This window comes from Eleginops maclovinus, chromosome 5, assembly GCF_036324505.1.
Source record: "Eleginops maclovinus isolate JMC-PN-2008 ecotype Puerto Natales chromosome 5, JC_Emac_rtc_rv5, whole genome shotgun sequence".
In the NCBI taxonomy this organism is placed as follows: Eukaryota; Metazoa; Chordata; class Actinopteri; order Perciformes; family Eleginopidae; genus Eleginops; species Eleginops maclovinus.
The window spans coordinates 8,025,300-8,047,126 of record NC_086353.1 but is presented as its reverse complement, the minus strand read 5'-3'; the positions used below and the strand labels follow the sequence as shown (position 1 = coordinate 8,047,126).

Below are 21,827 nucleotides of genomic sequence, written 5' to 3'. Positions count from 1 at the left end.
GCACAGTGCTGCCATCTACTGATATTTACCACCACAAATTGTCCATGTGTGGAATTGCGAGAAAAATTGAAATTTATCACCACCTAAAAAGTGGTGAACAACTCTGCAACATACCTTTAAAACATCATTAATGAGATTTTCTTTTCAGTCATCAACAAGAACAAAGTTGTCTTTCCTGTTAAGCTGAAAGGAAAAGATAATTGGAAAGTGCTCATCTACCAGCTGGATTTTATTAGCAATACAGCCCCATAAAATCATCCAACATATGCTAAGATATTGTAGAAATACTAAGGTCCAAGAGTGTGCATTGTATTTGATATTAACATGAACATCATATCAGATTAACAGTTTCATTACATGTATAAACATATCATGTCAAATCCATGTCTTTAGTCCAAATCTGTTCCTGTGGTGTATCAAAGCAGACTAGAGGTTTATTGTATGTTTCAACACTGTACTTTGTGATCATTCTGTGCACACTTCCTGATGTTTACTAGACTACATATGCATAAATTAATTTTTTGCATCATGGGAAGAGGTTTACATATACATGGCTATTAAATTAGTGAGTTGGACGTAAGGCAGCAATCCCCAACTCTACTCACTCTAACTACAGTAACTTCAGTTTAAATACGTCACTGGCGCAACAAATAACTGGAGAGAAAAAGGTCTACATGCCCAGCTACAATCATAAAAAGTGGAAATTAGCACCACTGATGAATAATGTGAAGAAAGACGAAGAAGAAACCAAATATGATGGTGGGTGAGAAAAAAGCTGACTTTATAAAGCAAGTGGATGTTGGCTATTTTACAGCTTTCATACAAAAGGCTTACAAAAATACCACACACACACACACACACACACACACACACACACACACACACACACACACACACACACACACACACACACACACACACACACACACACACACACACACACACACACACACACACACACACACACACACACACACACACACACACACACACACACACACACACACACACACACACACAACCAGCTGAAACAGTGGATGACAGGGGGTGACGTGAAGGACAATGAATGATCAAATAAAAATATATTTTAAGGTGCTTTAACAATTGTTTGTTGTCAGTGTCCATCCTATGTGAGACACGTAAAATGAAAAGAAAAAGAAAACATATTCACTGAGCATGACAGGCTAAGATCGAAACCTCCGTTATATTATACAAGTACATGACACAGTGACCCACTCTCACAACAGGGTTAAAAAAAAGTTTTTGATAAAATGCTATCTCATCCTTCACCTGACTTAAATAATTCAACATAAAACATCATTACACCTGGCATGATTGTAGCCCATGAACTATTGTGTTATTTGTAACTCAGCACCTATCCGGACAGATACCTTACAAGATAATACCAAGCCTTCAAATTGGGGTTTTCTGCTGTTGAAATGTGTTAGAACATCTTGTTGTTCCATCTTCCTCAGTTTGACCAGCAATTGTCCTCTAATAAATATAATACTAAAAGGTTGATAACCTTTTTGCATACACTTTTCAAACATGTCCAATACAGCCCGAGGCCCCATACACATATTAATGTGTAGTGTGGAAATTCTGAAGTGAAATTTTAGATAAAACAAACACAAAATGGTGTTAACAGTTCCTTAAAGTGCATTAATCCTAGCGTGAAGATTTTGAAAATATTTTTCGTGTTTCCAAATGTTATATTTGTAATCTAATATATTAGGGTCAGACAGCATGTGCAACAGGGCCAATTATATTTTCACACTTCCTAATATTAAGAATTTGAAATGATTGCTTAATATTGACAATTGATAGTCTTCCATGTTCCTCAATTATAATCAACCAATTAATACATTGGGCGATGCCTAACATGGATACATGCACCCTTTTCCACATGTCAGTGTGGAGCGTGGCATCCTTTTACCTGAAACATTGGCTGCATGGCTGCAGTCCCTTCAACACAGTTCGTATACAACAGACCTGTCGACAGAATACTGTTTATACAACACAATGCGCTGAATGTCTTTGGGGTTTTTGTAATCGAACACTGAAGTGAAATGTAACGAGTGATGTAAGGTTTGACATACTGCAGAAAAATAAAACCAGGTGATGTTGTGGTGATCTTACAGAAGCATCACATGGTGCTGTTTCCTTTCAATGACTGTTTACAAAGTTCCTCCGATATCTTTCCATCAAAAGTTAAAGGTCACTGACTGGAGCAAAAAGTTTGGGTTCTCCATCATAGAAAAATAAGGATAAAAAGATAAGATAAAAAAAAGAATATTATTTTATAGAAGTTTTCCATTAAACATGGCTAGTTAGAGCTAAATGTTCAGTCTGTGTGCAGCTGACATAACACACATAAATGTGCCTCAGGCCTCGGAAGGAGTGGTGTTGGGAGGTGGTGTCCTGGGGGTGCTGTGCTGAGGGCGATGAAGTGTCACAGGAAGGGGCGGAGCCAGGGGCGGAGTCTGGAATCATCATTATAGCTGCTTCACGTAGTTTCCTGGGAAGGTTCCAAACAACTTGCTCCTTCGCGAGGTCCCTTCACAAACAAAGAGCAATACAATGAGAACTCTACTATGAATTCAGCTCTCTGCAGCCTGTAGTGAATCCGAAGCACATGAAAACTTCTTAAGCGGTCAAAGTTTATCCTTAACAAAATAGAGATTAACACAGCTAAACTGATTCTCAGGGCTGTCAGCCTTGCTCAGCTGTGCAGGATTGACTTTCCCAACAGTGATGAGACATATATAAATATGTGGTGGTATCACAGTGCCATCTAATGGCCTCCGTTAGTTGATATTTGCATCTGTATCTGTTCATACTGTACATTTGCTGCCTAACTATTCTGTAAAATAGGTGTATTTGGCATCATGCCTACTTAATTTAGATGAAAAACCTTTGAAGTAGAGTCCTCTTTTACAATTTAGTATTTAACTATTAAATAGAGAACCATAAGCAGAAAACAACCAAAAACATGAAATCCTATATGCACCAAGAAACACACATACACAATGTATAATAACTACATAAATCAATTATAATCAAAAGGTTTTTTGCCTAAAAGACAAGAAGAACTGTGTTTTCCCCATCTCTTACCAACAAACCAGCCATCATCACATTTCTCCATCACGTCTACAATGTCGCCCTCCTTCAGCTCCAGCTCATCCTCGTTGCGTGGCATGTAGTTGTACACGGCCTGGTACCTAGGTTAACAAAAGCAGTAGTGAAATAACATCCATGATATGCTGCACATACTTAACACTAATGTTACTTTTCCTGTTATGTGCTTCTTCTTCTTCTTCTTCATCCAGTATCTGATTGTGTTTAAATGGTTTACCAATAAAGCAAATGTAGAAATTGAACCGTTACCTGATAAATGTAAGTCAATTACAACTACTGTGAACATATTGTATACCTTGCTAAGCCCTCAGTTAAGATTAAAAACATCATTTTGGTTTGAATAACCGCGATAATTGGTGTAGTAAGAAAAGTAACTTACGGGTCTCCTCCACCATGCAGTGCATCCTGTACTAATCGCTGTGAGAAAGACAGAAACAGACGAACAGAAAGTCAACATTTAGCATTGGTAAAGCTTTTGTTCGGCCGAGAGGATAACCCGAGAGACTGTTCTGTAATGCTGTTGCTTATATAAACCACCAAATCCTTTGAAATCAAACCTGAATGGACAAACCAATCGAACAATCACATAAAAGAAATAAAACAATATCTCAATTTAGAATGTATAAAAAAACAGGGTTTTATAAAATGTGGTGATCAGTCATAAATAAAATGATTTCCTTCCTGCACAAAAGTACAGTAAGCGCATGGTTGAATGAAGACATGCCACCCTACCCTTCGACCTCTAATGGGGGAAAGATAGGACCTCCGGGACAAGATGGGGCTACGAGGAGGTTTACCACCAAGAACTGCATCCTGCTTAACAGGCAGAGAGACCAGAGGCATCACACCGATAATCTTCAACAACAAAAGGACTGAGCAGCATTGAAAATATGCTCAACACACAAGCACAAAGACCAACGACATGCTGCGAAACATCATCCATCGACATGCCGATGCCAACTAAAGTTCTCCTGAGCACACCACAGTACAACCAACACGAGCATGTAGTGTGCTGGCCATGAATCATCCCCATAGCACATACATGACACTGCATGTTAGTGGACAAACAAAGTAGCTACGGCTGCAACATATTTTCCATATCTGTTAAACTGTTGACACATTTTGATTAATCGTTTAGTTAGGAAAAAGTCCTAACATAGTGAAAATGCCTACCACAATTTACCAGATTGTACTTTTGTCAAACTGACTAAAAGATAGTCTATTTAAATGTTTTAAAACGGAGAAAAGTAAATTGTTGCAGCATTTTCTCCACAATAAACGATTAATCAGATTTAAAGCATGTCCACTATTTTCAGTCCATTGATTAGTTGACTAGTCATAGTAAACCAAAGTCTTAATTAATATCAACAACTTGTTAGAGATGGGAAAATCAGATGAGTTCTTCCCAAAATCCTTTGCACCACAAACAAGATCTAAATCAACGCCACTATGTTTACATTCCAGCGTTACCTTTACCATAGGAGACATACGTCCTGGATGGGGAGAGCGTGGAGTGGTGAGGGGAGGAGAGGCTGGTTTATAGGGAGTTGGGGCTGGGGGCGGAATAGGTGACTCTGTGTCGGGGCAGGATGTGATTGGAAGGGACGGACTGGGAGAGCTTGAGGGGTGAGGGACGGGGCGCTGTAAGGAAACGTTTGGAGAGGGGTGAGAGGAGTGGGAGGGAGGGGGCGTGACAGGCGGAGAGGGAGATACTGAAGGTACTGGCGATGTCATGAGGCGAGGAAGGGATGGGGGCCGAGGGGAGACAGGGGGAGATGGAGGGACGGTGTTACAATCCTGCTGTTGTGACCGGGAGACAGAGGACGAAGGAGTACATGAAGAAGCAGAAGATGATAAAGAAGTACAAGTAGATGATAAAGACGGAGTGAAAGACGATGTAGAAGAAGTGATAGACGAGGTTGTAGAAGAAGTAAAAGAAGAAGTAGATGAAAAAGGAGGAGAAGAAAATGTAGAAGTAGAAGATGAAGGGGTAACAGAACAAGGAGAAGAAGCAGGAGTTAAAGAGGAAGATGCAGAAGGAGTAAAAGATAAAGTAGAAGCAGAAGGGGGAGGTAAGGAGGTCGGCGCTGGTGGTATTAAGGGTGAGGAGATGTCGGGGGGAGGAAGCCGTGTCGGAGTGGACGGAGAGACTTCAGCCTATGGAAGTAATGACATACACGTGAATACTGAAATTACAGAAGCTAAATCTTGAGAACTACTACTGAGCTGCTGAAGAGAAATGGAGTAAAACATGATAAATATGATATCAATTAGGCCTTTTTCCAAATAAGCCATGGAAATATGACATTGAACCAGGACCCTGAAACTGAAGCAGCTTCATTAATACTTGGTTTATTTGAATGTCATGTCAAAACGTTTTCTATGAAAAAGGAAAATGTAACATAAAGAGTCCATGATAGCGTGTGTGCACTTTCTTTTTTACATCGTATGAATTCTCTCAAGATTTTTTGGAATATATTTCACACTGCACAGTCACATCAACTGCTTTGGATGAGGATATAAAACAAAACCTCCGCAGTCTCCATTATAATCATAAAATAACTGCCTATGGATACTGCTAGATGCTTTTTTGTTGATCTGTTAAGTTACAGAACACACTGCTGCTCGGTTAATGTATTCAGGCTACCTAAATGGCTACAGGACATAAGTAGATCGACCCTTGTGGTAGATATTTATAAGAAAAGGCAAAACTAGATCTATTTCTTTTAAGGTTTAAAACATTTCCTCCATCTCCCTTCCAGGGCCTTATAGTATTTCCAAACTCAACAGAAGCAGCTCACACCATGCTCTACCTGTGGGCCGAGTCTCTCATTAAAACCTTTAATGTCCTCCTCTATATCTTCATCTTCTTCCTCAATGAACAACTCAGTAAATCCAAATTCTGTCATCGATGGTGGGCTTTCAGACTCGCATGGTTGTTCATTCAGAGTTTCTGACTGCTCCCCCCAAGCCATGGGAAGTGACTCCATAGTCACAGGCTTGTGAAGCTGCTCGTCTAACCTAACTCTGCCTATCACGTCGATGGATGGAGATAGGACTCGTGATTTTACTGCTCTCTGATCGGATTCTTCTGCTTTAGGTTTTAATCTGCCCTGGGTTTCATTGGTTAGTGAGGTTAGTGAGAAATCTATCGGAGACAATCTTGAAAAGTCAGGAACATCTGCAGTGGTGGAATTATCCATAATCATAGACAAAAGGTCGTCATAAGGGTCTTTTACTCGCAGTTCAACATCAGCGGTTATGCTGCTTTGGTTAACTTCCACAGTTGGCTGGTGCTGCAGCTCAACTGGTGTAGGTGACTTTATTGGTTCTGGCACTGTGCAGGAAAACATCTCTGGCTTAGACACATGTGATCGTCGTGCTATTCCTTTGCCACTGATATATCGCACTGAAGGCTGAGGCAGTGGTGTTGAAATTAAGGAATAGGGAAGGGGAGGAGGTGGAGGCGGAGGAAGAGGAGGAGGTGGTGGGGAGAATGGCAGGGTTGGTGAGGTGTGACCTAAACTGAGTCTTGCGTCTTTGAAAGGAGAACTTAACGAAGACCTCTGGGGCGGCAGGGTGAAGCAAGTCTGTGGTTGTGCAGGTGATGGTGCCATAAAATCCTGAGCCTTATGGAAAGGTGTCAGGTCAGAGGGGAGAGGTGGGGGTGTGGGCGGTATAGGGGTGGTTGTGACGGAGCAAGGTGGAGAGGATGTAGAAGGCTCCAGTGTGAGTGCAAGCCACTCATTGGTGATAGCTTGCAGGTCAGGCCTTCTCAACGGGGGGTGAGGGGAGGGGAGGTCACGAGGAGTGGGCGGTGGAGGTAGATGGTAGAACGGCTTCATGAAGGTGAAGTGAAAAAGAAGTAGCAATGTAATTCCAAAAACTTCAACAGAGAGTGCAGTGTGTGTGGCTTTACAGCTTTACATACTCCTCTATGCAGATGAAGTTTTTACTTATTTGTTTACATTTATTGAGAAAATACAAATTATTTTGCAACTTGGGATTTTTTTTGTGGAAAATGTTGTAAAGTAACTAACATTATTGCTCAGAAATAAACATATGCACATATTAAAATCAACCAACTAATTCATGTATAAAGTAGCTTATAATGCACAATTCTAACCAGTAAGTAAAAAACTAACTGCTGGTTAGAATTTTGTAACTTTGTAATTATACTGGTGTGGACTATCTTGTTGTCACAATGTTGTAGTGATTATCCTACCTTGGTAGGTGTAGAGCTGGGTGTCCTGTCGCTGGGGTAACCATGTGGGTCTATGTGGTGGGCGGAGCTCTTGGACGGGGAGCGCTTGATGATGTTAACATACGACACAGGAAAGATGCCCTGTTTGGTTGTGTCTGGGATCCTCCCCTCGTACCAGTTCTGGTCCACCTGCCTTATCACAATGACTCTCTCACCCTACACACACACAAAATAAACATGTGATGCTAGACCACAACTCAAGGTTTAGAGCCACCTTGTAGGATTTCAGACTTCAGTTAATCACACGTTTATTTATATTTTTTAACAAACTGAATTTTTCTAAATTGTATACACAGTAGCTTTGAGATATCTCTATTATAGCCCCAGAGCCCTTTCAAAAGCTATAGATTTGAACTACTCTGCCATCGAATAAAGCCATCTAGGGACGAGCTATTTAAATTAGCAATAGCTATTAGCTTTCTGTGCAGTATACATATCTCATGCTTGATCTTGGAACCAAGTACAATTGCAAATCGCCTTTGGATAAAAACACATTTGAGTTTAAACCGTGGCATGAACCTTTTAACTTCATCTGGATTATTGAATTTGTACCTTTCTTCATTTTAAACAATCACTTCCACATGATGATGAACTCAAAAAAGTAGCGCTTTATCAAAAAAAGCAAGGTTTCCAATTATTATTAGCCCTGTTACATTTTTTCAACTTCTAATTAACAATAAACAGGCTACCTTTCTGAGAGACATCTCAACGTTAGTATCAGCATTAAAGTTGTAACGAGCTATTGCCTCTCCGATCTCTCTGACGTGTGCTGGTGGAGGAGGACGGATCGGCTGCTGCTTCTCTGAGGAGGGCATCTTCTGTTTGTGTGTACAATTGTGTGTTAAAGAGACAAACCATTGAGACAAATTACATACAAAAAACAAGATGATGCACCTGTACTGTAGTACTCGCATTCAGTTTCATAGTTGTAGACTTACTTCTACATATGATATGGGTAATATCCCCACCCGTCCGCGGTGCTCTCCTTCATACCAGTTGTTGTCAATCTGTCGGATGATGTTCACTGCATCACCCTTCTTAAATGTCAGCTCCCTGCAACACATTCATGTCATCAAAATGCCAACAGGTGGTGTGAGAAGACATAAACTGACAACTCCAACCAGCAAAGAAACATCTGTCACAAAACGTTAGCCAGTGAAGCACGATGAAAGAAAATCAAGTGTAGCCCAAATCTGTTATATTCATGCATATATTTAAAGCTTGCATAAAATAAATTAGTTAAAGCCATCCGAGTGTGGTAGTAAGATGTGTCAATTAAGTCTTAAAAAGCAAAACATCATACAAAAAAGTACAAAAATCTAAAATCATAACATTGAATGCGATGACTCGAGATGTGTTGATATGCAGTTAGGCGTTCATGCTTTAAAGCTCGGCTTCCTTTGCGCGTGCACTGTGCATTTCCTGTACTCACTTAGCAGATTGTGCCTTAAAATCATAAATGGCTCTCGCAGGCTGTTTCTGATGGAGGAGAGAGAACAGAATAAGTTGTGTCATCTGTTTATGGGAGACCTAGGAGATGAAAGTGAGAGAAAGAAAGCCGGCAAGCAAAACATAAAAAACTGCTTTACAATCTCTGTGAGAATCATCAAAATGTGTGGCATTGTGATCCTTAAAACAAAAAACACATCATTGAATTGTATCAATCGATTCTCCTAATGAAGTGAACGTTAGTGTTATGAATACAATGTTGTACCTCTCTATCAGGAGTAGGTCGTCTACTCTGCGGTGTGTGGCGTCCATCCATGGTAGAATAACACCTGGATACATCCTGGTCTGTGATTAGCAAAAACATGTGAGAAAGGTCATGGGAGGAACCATAATAATCACAATTATGTCACATTTTTAAGTGCTTTGGCAAATGATGATGGCGCCATTCCTACAGGTGAATGAGGGATGAAAGTTTAGGGTCAAAAGGTGTTTTATTTCCAGTTCTTTGGAAAAAAAACCACAATATGGCTCATGCTTCAAAAACAGCTGAAACACAAAATAAAACAGGGGGAGTACAGAACAAAAAGGACCTTTTACAACCATAAACATATAACCAAATGACTGAAACATTCAAGAACAATTGTTGGATAATTAGACAAATCCATAAATGAACTGCAAAAAAGACAAATTATAATAACAAAAGAATAAATCACATTAAAAACAGAGAAATTAATGTGCTGTTAATTCTCAAACAATAAGTATATCTACACTACACTGTTTTCTGAACTGCTTTACTTACTATTCTGTTTCTCAAAATGTGTCTTTCTTTCAGACATATTATTCCCATTCAAGATTTAATTCCCATTGTTCCCACATGTTTTGTTTGGCATTAGCTGCTGACAATCAAATCTTTTTATTTCGTAGGAATTAATGAATCCATTTGAGATGCAGAGCTTTAATGCAAAACATCAGTGGGGAAGTGTTTAGTTTCAGAGATATTTACTTTAAAAATGATAAAATGTTTTTTTAATCCCGGGTTTTAATTGAGAATTAACAGCATACAGCTCTTACTGAATGAAAAAAATGAAGAAAGAGGAAATAAAAGCACAGTAACGGATGTATCAACTGACCAATGAGGGAAATAGGGCAACAAGCCCATGCAATACTTACAGTGACATTGATCTAAACGTATGGTGGTGCATATTTGGTACATACAGTATGCATACTGTATATAAGAACATGCAGATATGACTGGCTACATGACAAAGTGTACACGTGCAAAAATTTGTGAAATGTGTAAAATCTCCACCTGAATAACTGAGACCATTTCCATTGCCCTGCTCCTCCTCATATTCATTATTGTTTGAGGTTTCTGAGTGGCGTCCGTAACAGGCACTGATTGGTGACTGTATTCGTGGTGTGGAGGGATCTCTTCTTTGTGAGGAGTACCCAGTAGGGCTCCCATCTGGGTACAAAGATGTAGAGGACTGACTCCCCTGCCAACAGCCCCTCCTCCCCCGCAGTGAAGAGCTTCGTTCAGGCACATTTGGCAGCAGTTCGGACAGTATTCTCCTCAGGATGCTATCATCAGGGGCTCTAGTTCCTCTCTGGCCTCTCTCTGCTTGGATGTGCTCATATATGTCTCTTAAGGCTTCATCTAGTGCTTCATAAATGGCCTGTTTGGACTTGGGTCTGCTACCTCGATCTCCACCACCACTGCTTCTTCTAGAGGTAGGTGGTGAGCCCTTTTTCCTGCGGAAAGGCACTGGGCTGACCAGGAAGGCCAGCTTGGACATCGCTTGCTGGGACTGTGCGCTCTGGATTTGGGAATGGCTGCTGCGGCTCTGCTGTGAAGGTCTCTGGTGCTCCTGGAGCGCTCGTTCTCTCTCATGTCGAAGCATGGTTGTGAAACGGGTGTAAGAGGCCGGACAGCGGCCTTTGCAGGAGCTGATGAGGTGGCGGTGTTGGTAGCCCTGGCTCTGGCCTAGACTTTGGTGACCAGGGTGGTGATGTTGGTGGTGGTGGTGATGACGGAGGTGGTGATGGTGGTGAAGGGTCGAAGAGCCATACAAGCTCTCAGAAGAGGTTAGTGAGCAATGGTCAAAGTCACTTTCACTGCAGAATGAGGAGCCCTCCACTTGGATGAAATCACTGAGGTCTGACGCAATAGCATCCTGTTCACTGTCAGAGTAGTCTGGGTTGGCTTGTGGGCCTTGGGGAACAGGAGGAGCAGGAAAGGAACGCCCACGGCCGGGCTCTGGCCCAACACGGGGCTGGCCCTCAGGTGGGCTGCGGGGTCGATTCAGGTGGTCCATGCTGTGAGGTACTGTTCCACTATTGTCGTTGTTGTCTTCCTCAAGTAAAGATTCTATGGAAAAACGGCGTTTAGGGAAACTAGGTGTAACACCCCCACCACTGCTAGCTCGAGATGACGAGCCCCCTGGGGTAGTAGTGCCAGAAGGCAACTCACCGTCTAAGTTTGGCATAGATTTGGACTTCTGAATAAGGCTCTCGAATGTAGAAATGCGATTTGGCACCGTGTCGGCCTGCACCTCCATGCCCCAGGTGGGTGTCAAAGGAGAGAGGCGATGGAGATGAAGGTGAGGTTGGCTCTCTAGTTCCAGGATGCGAGCACGGACTGATCGGATCACTTCAGATGGGATGAGCTGAGCACGGTCGATGTGGTGCATCTTACGATAGAGCTTGAGAAATCCCGGAGAATCGTGTGCCCGTCGCCGGTGGAGGCGAGGCAATGAGTGAGTGGAGATGGATCCAGTGGAACCTGAAGGATTCCCATCACAAACCAGTGACCCAGCACTTTCTGAGCGGGTGGCTTTACGCCCACCTGTGCCAGAATGCCCATCGTTGAGTAGGTCGTCACAGCTACGTGACTTCATCTTGCCAGGGATGGGCGGTACCTCGTCAGCACTGCTGCAAGTCTCACCATCCTGGCATGTTGTGTCCCAACTGTTCTTACAAAAGACAGACTGCTTAGAGGAGGTGCTGCCTTCCTGGCTGGCATCCTCAGGGTCAGGGTCAGAGGGGACAGAGGGAAGAAAGGTTTGTTGATAAGGACCTGGGGAGGTCAGACTTTTTGGATACATGTTGCATGCGTCCCCACCTTTCAGATGTCCAATAGAGAGCAGCGTTGTGAAAGAGAAGAAGGAGGAAAGCATGTTTAGCAATAATACCCATCATAAAAAGATGGAAGAGCTGGGGAGAGGGAGAAGAACTAGGAGAGAAATGAAGAGAGGTGGAAAAAAAGATGATTCAAGGTTTTTTTCTTCTGACTTCAACCAATACTTATCAAGGAAAGTTATGAGCATACCAGACCGACAAAATAAAGCAAAAAAACACAACAACCGAGGACGAAAGTACTTTGATTTATTGGCAACATGGTTATTACACATAGATTAGTCCGGGGAAGAGAAGGGAAAAGTCAAATTCAAAGACAAAAATATCAAGTAAAAGTGAAATGTTTGCGAGTATGTGTTTGTACCTTTGGCTCTGGCAGGTGAGGCTGGTGAGGAACGAACCACAGGCTTCTTTAGGCTGCTGCTCGGTCTGTAGGCATCCACTGGTTTAGGGGAAGTTACAGCTCTGCTGTGAGACTGGGCATTCACTTGGGAATTGGACGGCTCGGACTTCCTTCTCTTCCTGTAGTCGCTGGCAGCACTGCAACACAGTCAGATCCAAAACAAATCCAAATCATTTTACAGTGCTGTATGCTGTTTGCAGGAGGAACGTTTTCCTCCTGGTTACTCTATATTCTGTTTAGTCAGTCAACACAAACCATTTATAGACCAAAATATACTAATACATGAGTAATAGCATATTTCTTTTTAAATGTTAGAAGTTTTTAATGTAAGTTATAACAAAGGTCCTCCCATTTAAAGATACACTATCACAGAGCGCCTATTTAGCCGAGAAGTTAAAGCACATGCCATCTAACTGTAGCGTCCCGGTTTTGATTCCTGCCTTGGGATCTTTGTTGCATGTCAACCCGCCCCCCCCCCCTTCTCTCTCTACCTCATTTCTATGCTGTCCTCTGCAGGGATAGATAAAAGGAAAACAGACCACAGGAAAAAAATCTACATTTTCTTAAGGAATGACTTCTGTTATTCAAGATGTCTTAAAACCAAATGGGCTTTATGTTCAGGACAAACACACTCAATGCCACTGACATGAATTACATGGTCTATTCATCTCATCTATGCCCTTCCTATTCACCAAGGAAAATGCGACTGAATAAGCAGGCCATTGGTGAAAGAGAGTAGGACGAAGGGAGGATGAGGATGGGGGGGTTGAGGGAAGGATAAGAGGTGAAGGGCAGAATCAATAGGTTTGCTGGGTTAATTTAATCTGGCTCAGTTTGTGAAAGGGATATGCAAATTGTCCTGCTTCAGTGGCAAATGCAAATAAAGAGTAACACTAATCCTTGCAAAATCATCATCACTAGCAGACAGAGAGGGTGCTTGCACCAGAGTCATTGCAAGAAAGAGCAGTTTTGATTCCTTGCTGAATCACAACAAGGACCGGTGCTGTAGAGAAGATGGGGGAGGGGGAAGGGGGTGATGCAGAGGAAAATAAAAGAAACACAGGTTACCTCGCAGGTCTCTCTGGAGCCTTGTCAGCAGGAGGAATATGCAGGGATGTCTGAAATAGGGCAGACAACAAAAGAGAATAGTGAGGTCCGCAGGAACAAAGACTCGAGGCAGAGCACCTCACAATGCACAGCCTGCATGCGGTTGATGCTGTGCCACACTTAAAACTCTCCCCCTGCGTAAGGTGTGATGGAAGCTGGTTCCACATGGCACACCTGAGCAAAAAGAGGCCTACCGGTGTAAGCGGTGCAGATTACATTATGCTCCCTCCTGGGCTGCTCTGAAGGAGAATGGCAAAGGTAATACAGCAAAGGATGTTATGAGCTGAGCTGAGGGGGCAAAATGCTGCCCTGCAAAATCTGGCATGGATCAGGTGGAATGGGTCTAGTGGTAAAGAATAGTCGGTTCACTTTAACTGCCACGGTCTCTCTGAGGAAATCCTGACCATCAAATACCAGTACAAACACATCAAAAAGATTTCTATTGAATTATGTTTTGAGGTAAACAAAAGAAATCTAGAGCTTCATAAAGTCTGCCAAGGAAAAAGCAGGTTAGCAGACAGATTTTCATACAATCCCAAACAAATAGCTTTAAGCTATACAGCACGTTCATCATTCTTCACAAAGCAACACTATACTCATATTGTGCTTGAGGGCTGACACAGCGACATGACATGACACTGAACTGTTGATTAATTCAATTACACACATTCTAACCAATATTTCATTGTCTTCAGCAAAATACGATGTTTTAAATTTCTCTGATTGGTTAGAAATTGTGAGAATTACAACACTGCTAGAATACTCATGAATGTGAGATTACCTCAATGCGTTGGCGAGCGGAGATGTCTGGATTATAATCCAGCCTTTTTTTAGGAGGCTTGAGCCACAAGCAGCAGCAGTGAGCAGGAGGAGGAGGAGGAGGATGAATAGGAAGAAGGTGAAAATGAGGTGAAGGAGGAGAAGCAGTGGTGACATCATGGGGAGAAACCAAAAACGAGAGACATGTTGAGAGAGTGACACCTGTTAGAGAATCTGAGCAATAAGATATGGACTACTTTACAAACAGTTCACATGATGCGCTTTGCATGTACAATGCAAACATGTGCACACACACACACACACACACACACACACACACACACACACACACACACACACACACACACACACACACACACACACACACACACACACACACACACACACACACAGATTAAAACTCCTCTATTGATGCTTTGTTAATCTCCAAATAGCAACATTAAAACAACAGTATGTTAATGCTAAAATAAATACGGCCTACTAAATCAACTTCTATAAAGACAAAACACACACACACACACACACACACACACACAAATGTGCCCACGTTCCAAACACACATGCACAGTGTGAGAGCAAGCTGTCAAGCCGAAAGCTAAGTGAAGCTCAAGCTGCAGTGTTGTGTTTATTTCTAATGCTGTGATTTAGTGCAGGTTTACTAGTGCAGATAGACTCAGTCCTTCAAAACTTCTTTAGACATGTCAACCAAATAAAAACTCAAAAACTGAACATACAGTGAGATTCTGTCCCAGCTGGACCAGCAAGTGCATGTAGAGAAACCATCTAAACTCTAAGGGCTTATTCAGTGGTGTGAAACATTGAAAATATTACAGGTTCAAAATGTCAACACACACTCCAACACGACTCCGTAAAGCCATGCCAGCTGCAGATGTGACATTTTTGACTGAACATTTTGAATAAGCCCAACAATTCATCACCTGATGTCATGCTCTGGCATGGACAGAGGCATGAGACTTTGTAAATCAGCCAGGCTCAGGTGATTTGATCCCAGATCTGTGGCTAGAGGCAATGTCTGCTCTGAGCCACTAGTTGTTATTACTAGCTACACCCAGCAGAGGGCACTACAGCATTAAGCTTGTAGATATGCAGAGCATCGCTGCATCAAAAGTGAAGATAAACAGAACTACTAGCAGAAATGAATAATGAGCTGAATAGAAAAAGATGATTCACATATGTAGAAAGAATCATAATATTTATCATTAGAAAAATGATGTTTTGCATATTTATCAATGTTATGAAATATGTATTGACTCAATCAATCAATCTGCACTTCACCAGCAATAAGTCAGGTCATCTAAAGCATATGGAGCACATTTTCTGACCTATTTTCCTGCTTAGCAACAGAGGACTGAAATAAAATGTTCCAGGTGTGTGTGTGTGTGTGTGTGTGTGTGTGTGTGTGTGTGTGTGTGTGTGTGTGTGTGAACACTTCAGTGCCTGCTAGCCACCAGACCAAAAAACCCAGCAACGCAGAGACATAACACAGCCTGTCACAAGGGTGGGGGAGGGGGGGGTTCACAGCACCCAAAAAGTACCACATGCCAACACAACTAGCTCCACCCATTCTACCTGCGGACAACAAAAAAAAAACATGGGTGGAGTGGAGAAAGTGGGTGTATGCCTATGGCAGGGTTGTGGCTGAGGGAGTAGCTACGGCCCTGACTTACCGGCCGCCCAAACTCCAGCTCGGAAAAGAACTTATACCAAGGCTCGTTCTCTAAATCTATGTCATCATTGGTCTGGGAGAGCATGACAGGGACAGAGAGAGGAGGGAGAAGAAAGACAGGAAGGATAGTGTGGAAAGAAGTCACATAAAGAGAGAGAGAGAGAGACATGGACCTCATGGTTAGGAATTAGCGTAGGTGGCACAGGGAGATGGGCACAGGATGAAGATGTAGTCTGGCTCATGGGGAAGAATGCAGTGATGCAAAACACAATTTACTCCTGACAAATCCTGCAGAAAATGTCTTGCTTCACTTCTTGGTTTGACAGTAATTCCAAAATGCTAGGGAATCCAAACTGTTTCTTACGCAGTGTACACTAGTGCTATATAATAAAACATTAATTTAATTTGCATCCAAATGATCAGAGCTGTCAATCCCATGGCATAATCACATGTTCACTGCTTTATTTTAAGCCTTTGCTCAGGTGACAGATTATGAAAAGCCTGTTAATTTGAGCATTACATATTTAACACCCAGCTCCATTATCCACACCTTTGTGCAGTGAATGGAATATTAAAAGACAGTATGTTGGGGAGGCAGGGACAGGCCAAATTCTCACCAGAGGTACTCATTATATTCAAGAAGAAGAGAAAGGGGAACATACTGCAAGTGTTTGGAGAAGACATGAGGGGTTATTCACATGCGGTACAGTCACTTTCACCTCTAAATTAGTGGGAGCACAATCAGCCAGCAAACTGACCAATATGCTACTCACTGATATCTGATCACATTTAACATCCTGACTGTTTTTCAATTATTTTCTACTTATATTGATAAATAGGTAAAACATAAAAGGACAGTGCTTAAAACCCCACAGTGGCCTAGTTGTTAATATTTCCATATTATTATTTTGTATCCTCATGCTACTCTTTTAAAATCTTACCTACATTACGTCTTACCTTGTGTTTTTTTATATTCCTGTTTTAAGTCCTTGTAAGGTATTATATAGAGTGCTCTGAATAATATACTAATGAACAGCCAAATTCAATCTCAATTACCACATTTGACCCCTTCATGTTTAATAATGATCCTTTTAATGGCGTATTTAAAATTATGACATTTAGGGTTAAGGATTGAAAGGAATCTTTCATATTGAGGCTCAACAGCTGCTATCTCATACTCAGTGTTGTTGGCTGTACTGTATATCCTCCGCTACTTTTGCATGCATGATGGACAAATTAACTAAAGGAAACAGATGTTTATCTCTGCTGATGTGACATGATAGATTATAGTGCCAAACGCTTCCTTTGTATCACAGAGAGATACATTTTCATACCAAATCAGCCTGCAATAAAGGATATCACATGTGATGTAAGTATTTACATGCCACTAAATTAGACGGGTAACCCAAAACAACAATACTACTGTATAGCAATTTAATCATTTACTCCTCCCTGAATCCTTAAACTCCAACATCTTTATTTATTTTACACACTACTGCTTGCACTACATTCAAGAGGCTTATTCATTTCACTGTTATTTTAACTGAAGAGATGATGCGTTGGTTTACTCTCCGTCTGCTCTTTCTAACCCTATTCCCACATGGAAATGGAGATTTCACGCCAAATGGAACACTGCCAGGAGACGTTTTGTAGGTGTTGTTATGTTACATCCCACTTGCTAAAAAGAGAATTCAGCTTTGAGACGAATGAGTCACCGTGTAAAAAAGTGAGAGCCTACAGCAGAGACTGCCAATTGTGTAGAGAAGAATAAACTAAACAAAGAGTGTCAGAATTTGTTTTGCTATGTCTCATTACTGGAAACCAAATAGACCCTTCACAGCCAAACTTGTTTGTATGTTCTACCTTGGAAAATTGAGAAAAAGCTTCTCAACAGACATATACGAAGTCTCAGACAGCATATTAGCCAGCGTGGGTTCACTTCTACGCTTTACAGCTTTCACCTTTTATTGCCTTATCAGGAACTGACTCATGCATTATTGCCCTGAGAGAGCTCTCTGCCGTCGTCACATTAAACATCTACAAAGCCTTCAAAATACCTTTTCCTTTTTGTCACATAACAGACCCCACATCTATAATCCATTCTCCGTTAGCCTGTTCTTTATGTCAGACACCTGCTTTCTATTATTTTTGCCCTTCCTCTACACAGTAATTATCTCTGCTGTCTGCCTTGTCATTCACCCCACACAGAGTGAGCAGCCAGTGCAGTCATTAGTTGGGCAGCGCTGAAAACCTTCGCTTTTTACCGCCCACACTGTGTCTGACTGAAAGAAGTCCATGCAAAAGAACATAATATAAAATACATTAGAAAGAATGGTACATGTGCTTATATAACCATCCCGTTTTTTAGGCTGTAGCACCATCTCTGCAAGGTTTTTTATAACATTACGTTGCTTCATTTTTAGTGGTGTATCCCTGTTTAAATGTACCTTATATTAAGCTCCAGGTAAATAGGAAGAGCAACAGAACTAATCTTTTACTGAACAATTACAAGCAACAAACTCTACAGAAGTCACTTCAATGTAAAAAATATAGAAATATATCTGAAGCTAGGTAGGTAAGCAAGAACTACATCTATTGAATGTCACATTTTAAAGCCTGAGCTGTTTGCAGATTTGCTCCTAAAGGCCTCACAGGTTTATCACACATGAAGGGAAGCGGTAATGTGATTATGGTGACCAACCTTTAGGTGGATTATACCCCCCAAAAAGTCTTTACAATCACATGAAATAACATTATAAAATATACTCACTGGTCTTTCATGCTCCAGAATGGAGGACTTCCCAGGCTCGTATTCAAAAATACTCTTAGGCTCAGCACGGTACTTTCGAGTGTCCACTTTCCTGTTGGGAGGACCCCATTGATTCCTGGTGCAAAAAGAAAAACAGACACATTGTTTTTAATCACTGAACAATATAGTTTATCCCAAATTAATTGATAGCATTTCAATTTGCCAACATGTTTTGGACAAAAATTAATAATCTATCAAATGTATAAGTTCACTTACATAAAAAAGGGGTGATTTCAATGTCTTAAATGACTAATAAAAAGGTGCAACAAATGAAGTAGACGAGAAAAAGATCCTCTTACGTGTCGGACATGTCTCTCTCACGGTCACTGTCTCTGGCCCTCAGTTGGAGAGGGATGGCATGGATGGAGGTGGTGGGGGTACAGGGGATGGCGAAGGCTCCCGAGGGCCCAGATGCCCTCCATTGTCCGAGGGGCTTTTGGCGAGTGGCCTGTACGTGTGTGTACGGGGAGCGGGGTGGGCCATGGTGGTGCCCGACGACAGACTGTAGTCATCTGTTAAGGAAAGGACGTATTGAAAAGGTGAAGCAATGAGGTAAACCCAGCCAGACAGGAGGAAATGATTTATTGAACGATACATTAGTTTAATTATACGCAAAGCTTTTCTCACCATTGTTTATGACAGCGTATGTCGCATTGTACGTGTCAGAATAGTCATCATCTGTGGAACAAAAGAAGAATGACTCTTTGGGATACAGGCACAAACATTCTTTACAGTCCTGAGGGTACAAGTGTGAAGTTTCCTCTCCTGGGAGAACAACACTTTTAGTCAGCTTGAATACAATCAGTTACAAAGTCATTTCCAATAGTGAACATTTTTCCCTCGGTACAGCATTATCAAAATCACCCAAGCAGCAAAAAACATTTATCCACAAGCTTAGCATGACACTAACACCATCTTTTAAATCCAGTATGGCTTTTTTTCAGATTTGCGAAGGGTCATAACACCCCACAGAATCAGTACCTTTAACCATATCTTTATATAACTATGAGCATTTGTGTCTGGCTTAATTCGAAGCGACTGTTTTCCACAGACTTGTAAGTCCACAGGGGATTTCTTTTAAGATAAGTCCTTGTTCGGAGTGTTATATTGCTTAATACATGACTGAGAATAAGTGAATATGCAAAGTCATGGTAACACTGCAAGATAATCAAAGGCCTGTGGTTGTTTTTGCAGGCCATGATGACATATTGTGTGTGTGCCGCAGTGGAAGAAGCATGAGAAGATTAGAACAAACAAGCTTTGAACTGACTGTGATACTGTCAAGCCCATAAAATTAGAACATATTTCCCAGGATAGCTCTGTGTCTATTAGAGGTTTCTCTCAATTCCTCCTCCTCTTCAGACATTCTTGCTCTCATCTAATGAGTTCTGGCTCAGAGCTGCACTGGGTCTTTTGGTTAAACAACAGTCGACAGACACAGACACAGACACAGACACACACACACACACACACACACACACACACACACACACACACACACACACACACACACACACACACACACACACACACACACACACACACACACACACACACACACACACACACACACACACACACACACACACACACACACACACACACACACACACACACACACACACACACAGCATGCATGCTTGGCCAATTCCTCTCATATTGTCTGATGTTCTAACCACATCAATAACGGGATATTTCTTACCTGCTTTGTGAACCTTGTGGATCTGTTTGAACATCGTTTTGTACCAATCCTTCGGCCTATCCACCGTCTGCGGAGAAGGGAATAATCATAAAGATTGATGAGCCGCGAAAAGCAACATAAACTAGATAGCTGAAGTTAAAAGGGCTGCCACTGTTCTATGGGACGGAGAACTTACCGGGTATAGAAAATCACACTCTCAGCCTTTCTAGAGATCCATATTTCACTCACAGAGAATTCAACGTGTGCTGAGACATGACTAAATTATTTAAGACCGCTTCAGGATGATTACATCTCCTTTTCACTTATTAACAATAATGAATTGTGACAAAAATAAATGATAATCAGGCTCTAATTAACAGGTATCCGCTCCTAATTTGTCTGAGTAAGATATTTCATTGATTTATTTTACAGCTAATAGCTAATGCGAATCTGAAAAGTTAACACCATGAATCTCACACTCACATCCAATCTATTACAGACACATTAAAGTGAAATGAAAAATAGCTTTCCCTAATTCCAATTCTATTCCCCTGGGTTAATTGTATATTCATCACAAGGATTTTTCATTTTGAAGTATTTTTAAATACAAATCCTCCTCTATTCTATTCCAGTAAAACATTGAAAAAACGTGTGATAAATCCTCTTGAACTGTAGCCATAAATCTAATTTCCATTACATTTGTAGCTGCGAGTTTAAGCAAAACATATAAAACCCAATCGACTATCAGCTTGTAAGTTGGTAGCTAGCAGAATGATATATAGTAGGATGTGTGTTTGGATATCAGTTGGAAAAATGTCTAAAGAATGTGGTTGACGTCCAGCTTCCTCCTGATAAGGTGCAGAGGTGGGAGGAGCAGGTAGAGGCAAACAGTGCGGTGCAGTCCTTAACGCTTCATATTTTGTATACCATGCCTACTTTGAAACAAACACGCAAACCTTGGGGTTTTCCTTTCAATCTTTCTTGTAGGTATTACCATGTCTACAAACCCTTGGTTAGATGTAGCTCACATTAGAGAACATAAAGACTCTAACCATTTTATCATTTTCTAAAAAAAAGGGTATGTCAGCTTTTAAACATACTCACCAAAAATTACCAGAATATCCAAGCCAATACTGCTTAAAAAGGTATGACAGTGCCATCAGAGACTTGGAAAACAACTTATATCATTTTGTTAATGTTAAGGCGATTGTACCTTTTCTCAGCAATTAATGAGAGCAGGTTTGGTTTCACATTGAGGATACAAAGCCCATGTTGCTACAAGCCATAGTGGGAGCTCCTGGCTGGAAAATCCAGGAGAAACTGTGGTATGTGTGTCTTTGAATATACCACATAGATCTAAAAGCCACTTCAAAA

General features: G+C 41.4%; 1 protein-coding gene across 1 annotated transcript in view; it reads right to left on the bottom strand.

Moving 5' to 3' along the window:
• Window positions 1-752: 752 nt before the first annotated feature.
• sorbs2a (sorbin and SH3 domain containing 2a) overlaps window positions 753-21,827 on the bottom strand; it is a 46,295-nt gene continuing 25,220 nt past the window's right edge. The window contains 17 exon segments of the mRNA XM_063884381.1: window positions 753-2,557; window positions 3,115-3,221; window positions 3,518-3,555; window positions 7,364-7,558; window positions 8,092-8,220; window positions 8,341-8,455; window positions 8,835-8,932; window positions 9,117-9,196; window positions 12,351-12,526; window positions 13,458-13,507; window positions 14,278-14,334; window positions 15,965-16,036; window positions 18,734-18,848; window positions 19,072-19,123; window positions 19,126-19,284; window positions 19,400-19,450; window positions 20,475-20,541. Of these exon segments, the coding sequence (XP_063740451.1) occupies window positions 2,496-2,557; window positions 3,115-3,221; window positions 3,518-3,555; window positions 7,364-7,558; window positions 8,092-8,220; window positions 8,341-8,455; window positions 8,835-8,932; window positions 9,117-9,196; window positions 12,351-12,526; window positions 13,458-13,507; window positions 14,278-14,334; window positions 15,965-16,036; window positions 18,734-18,848; window positions 19,072-19,123; window positions 19,126-19,284; window positions 19,400-19,450; window positions 20,475-20,541 (1,623 nt within the window). The 3' untranslated portion in view covers window positions 753-2,495.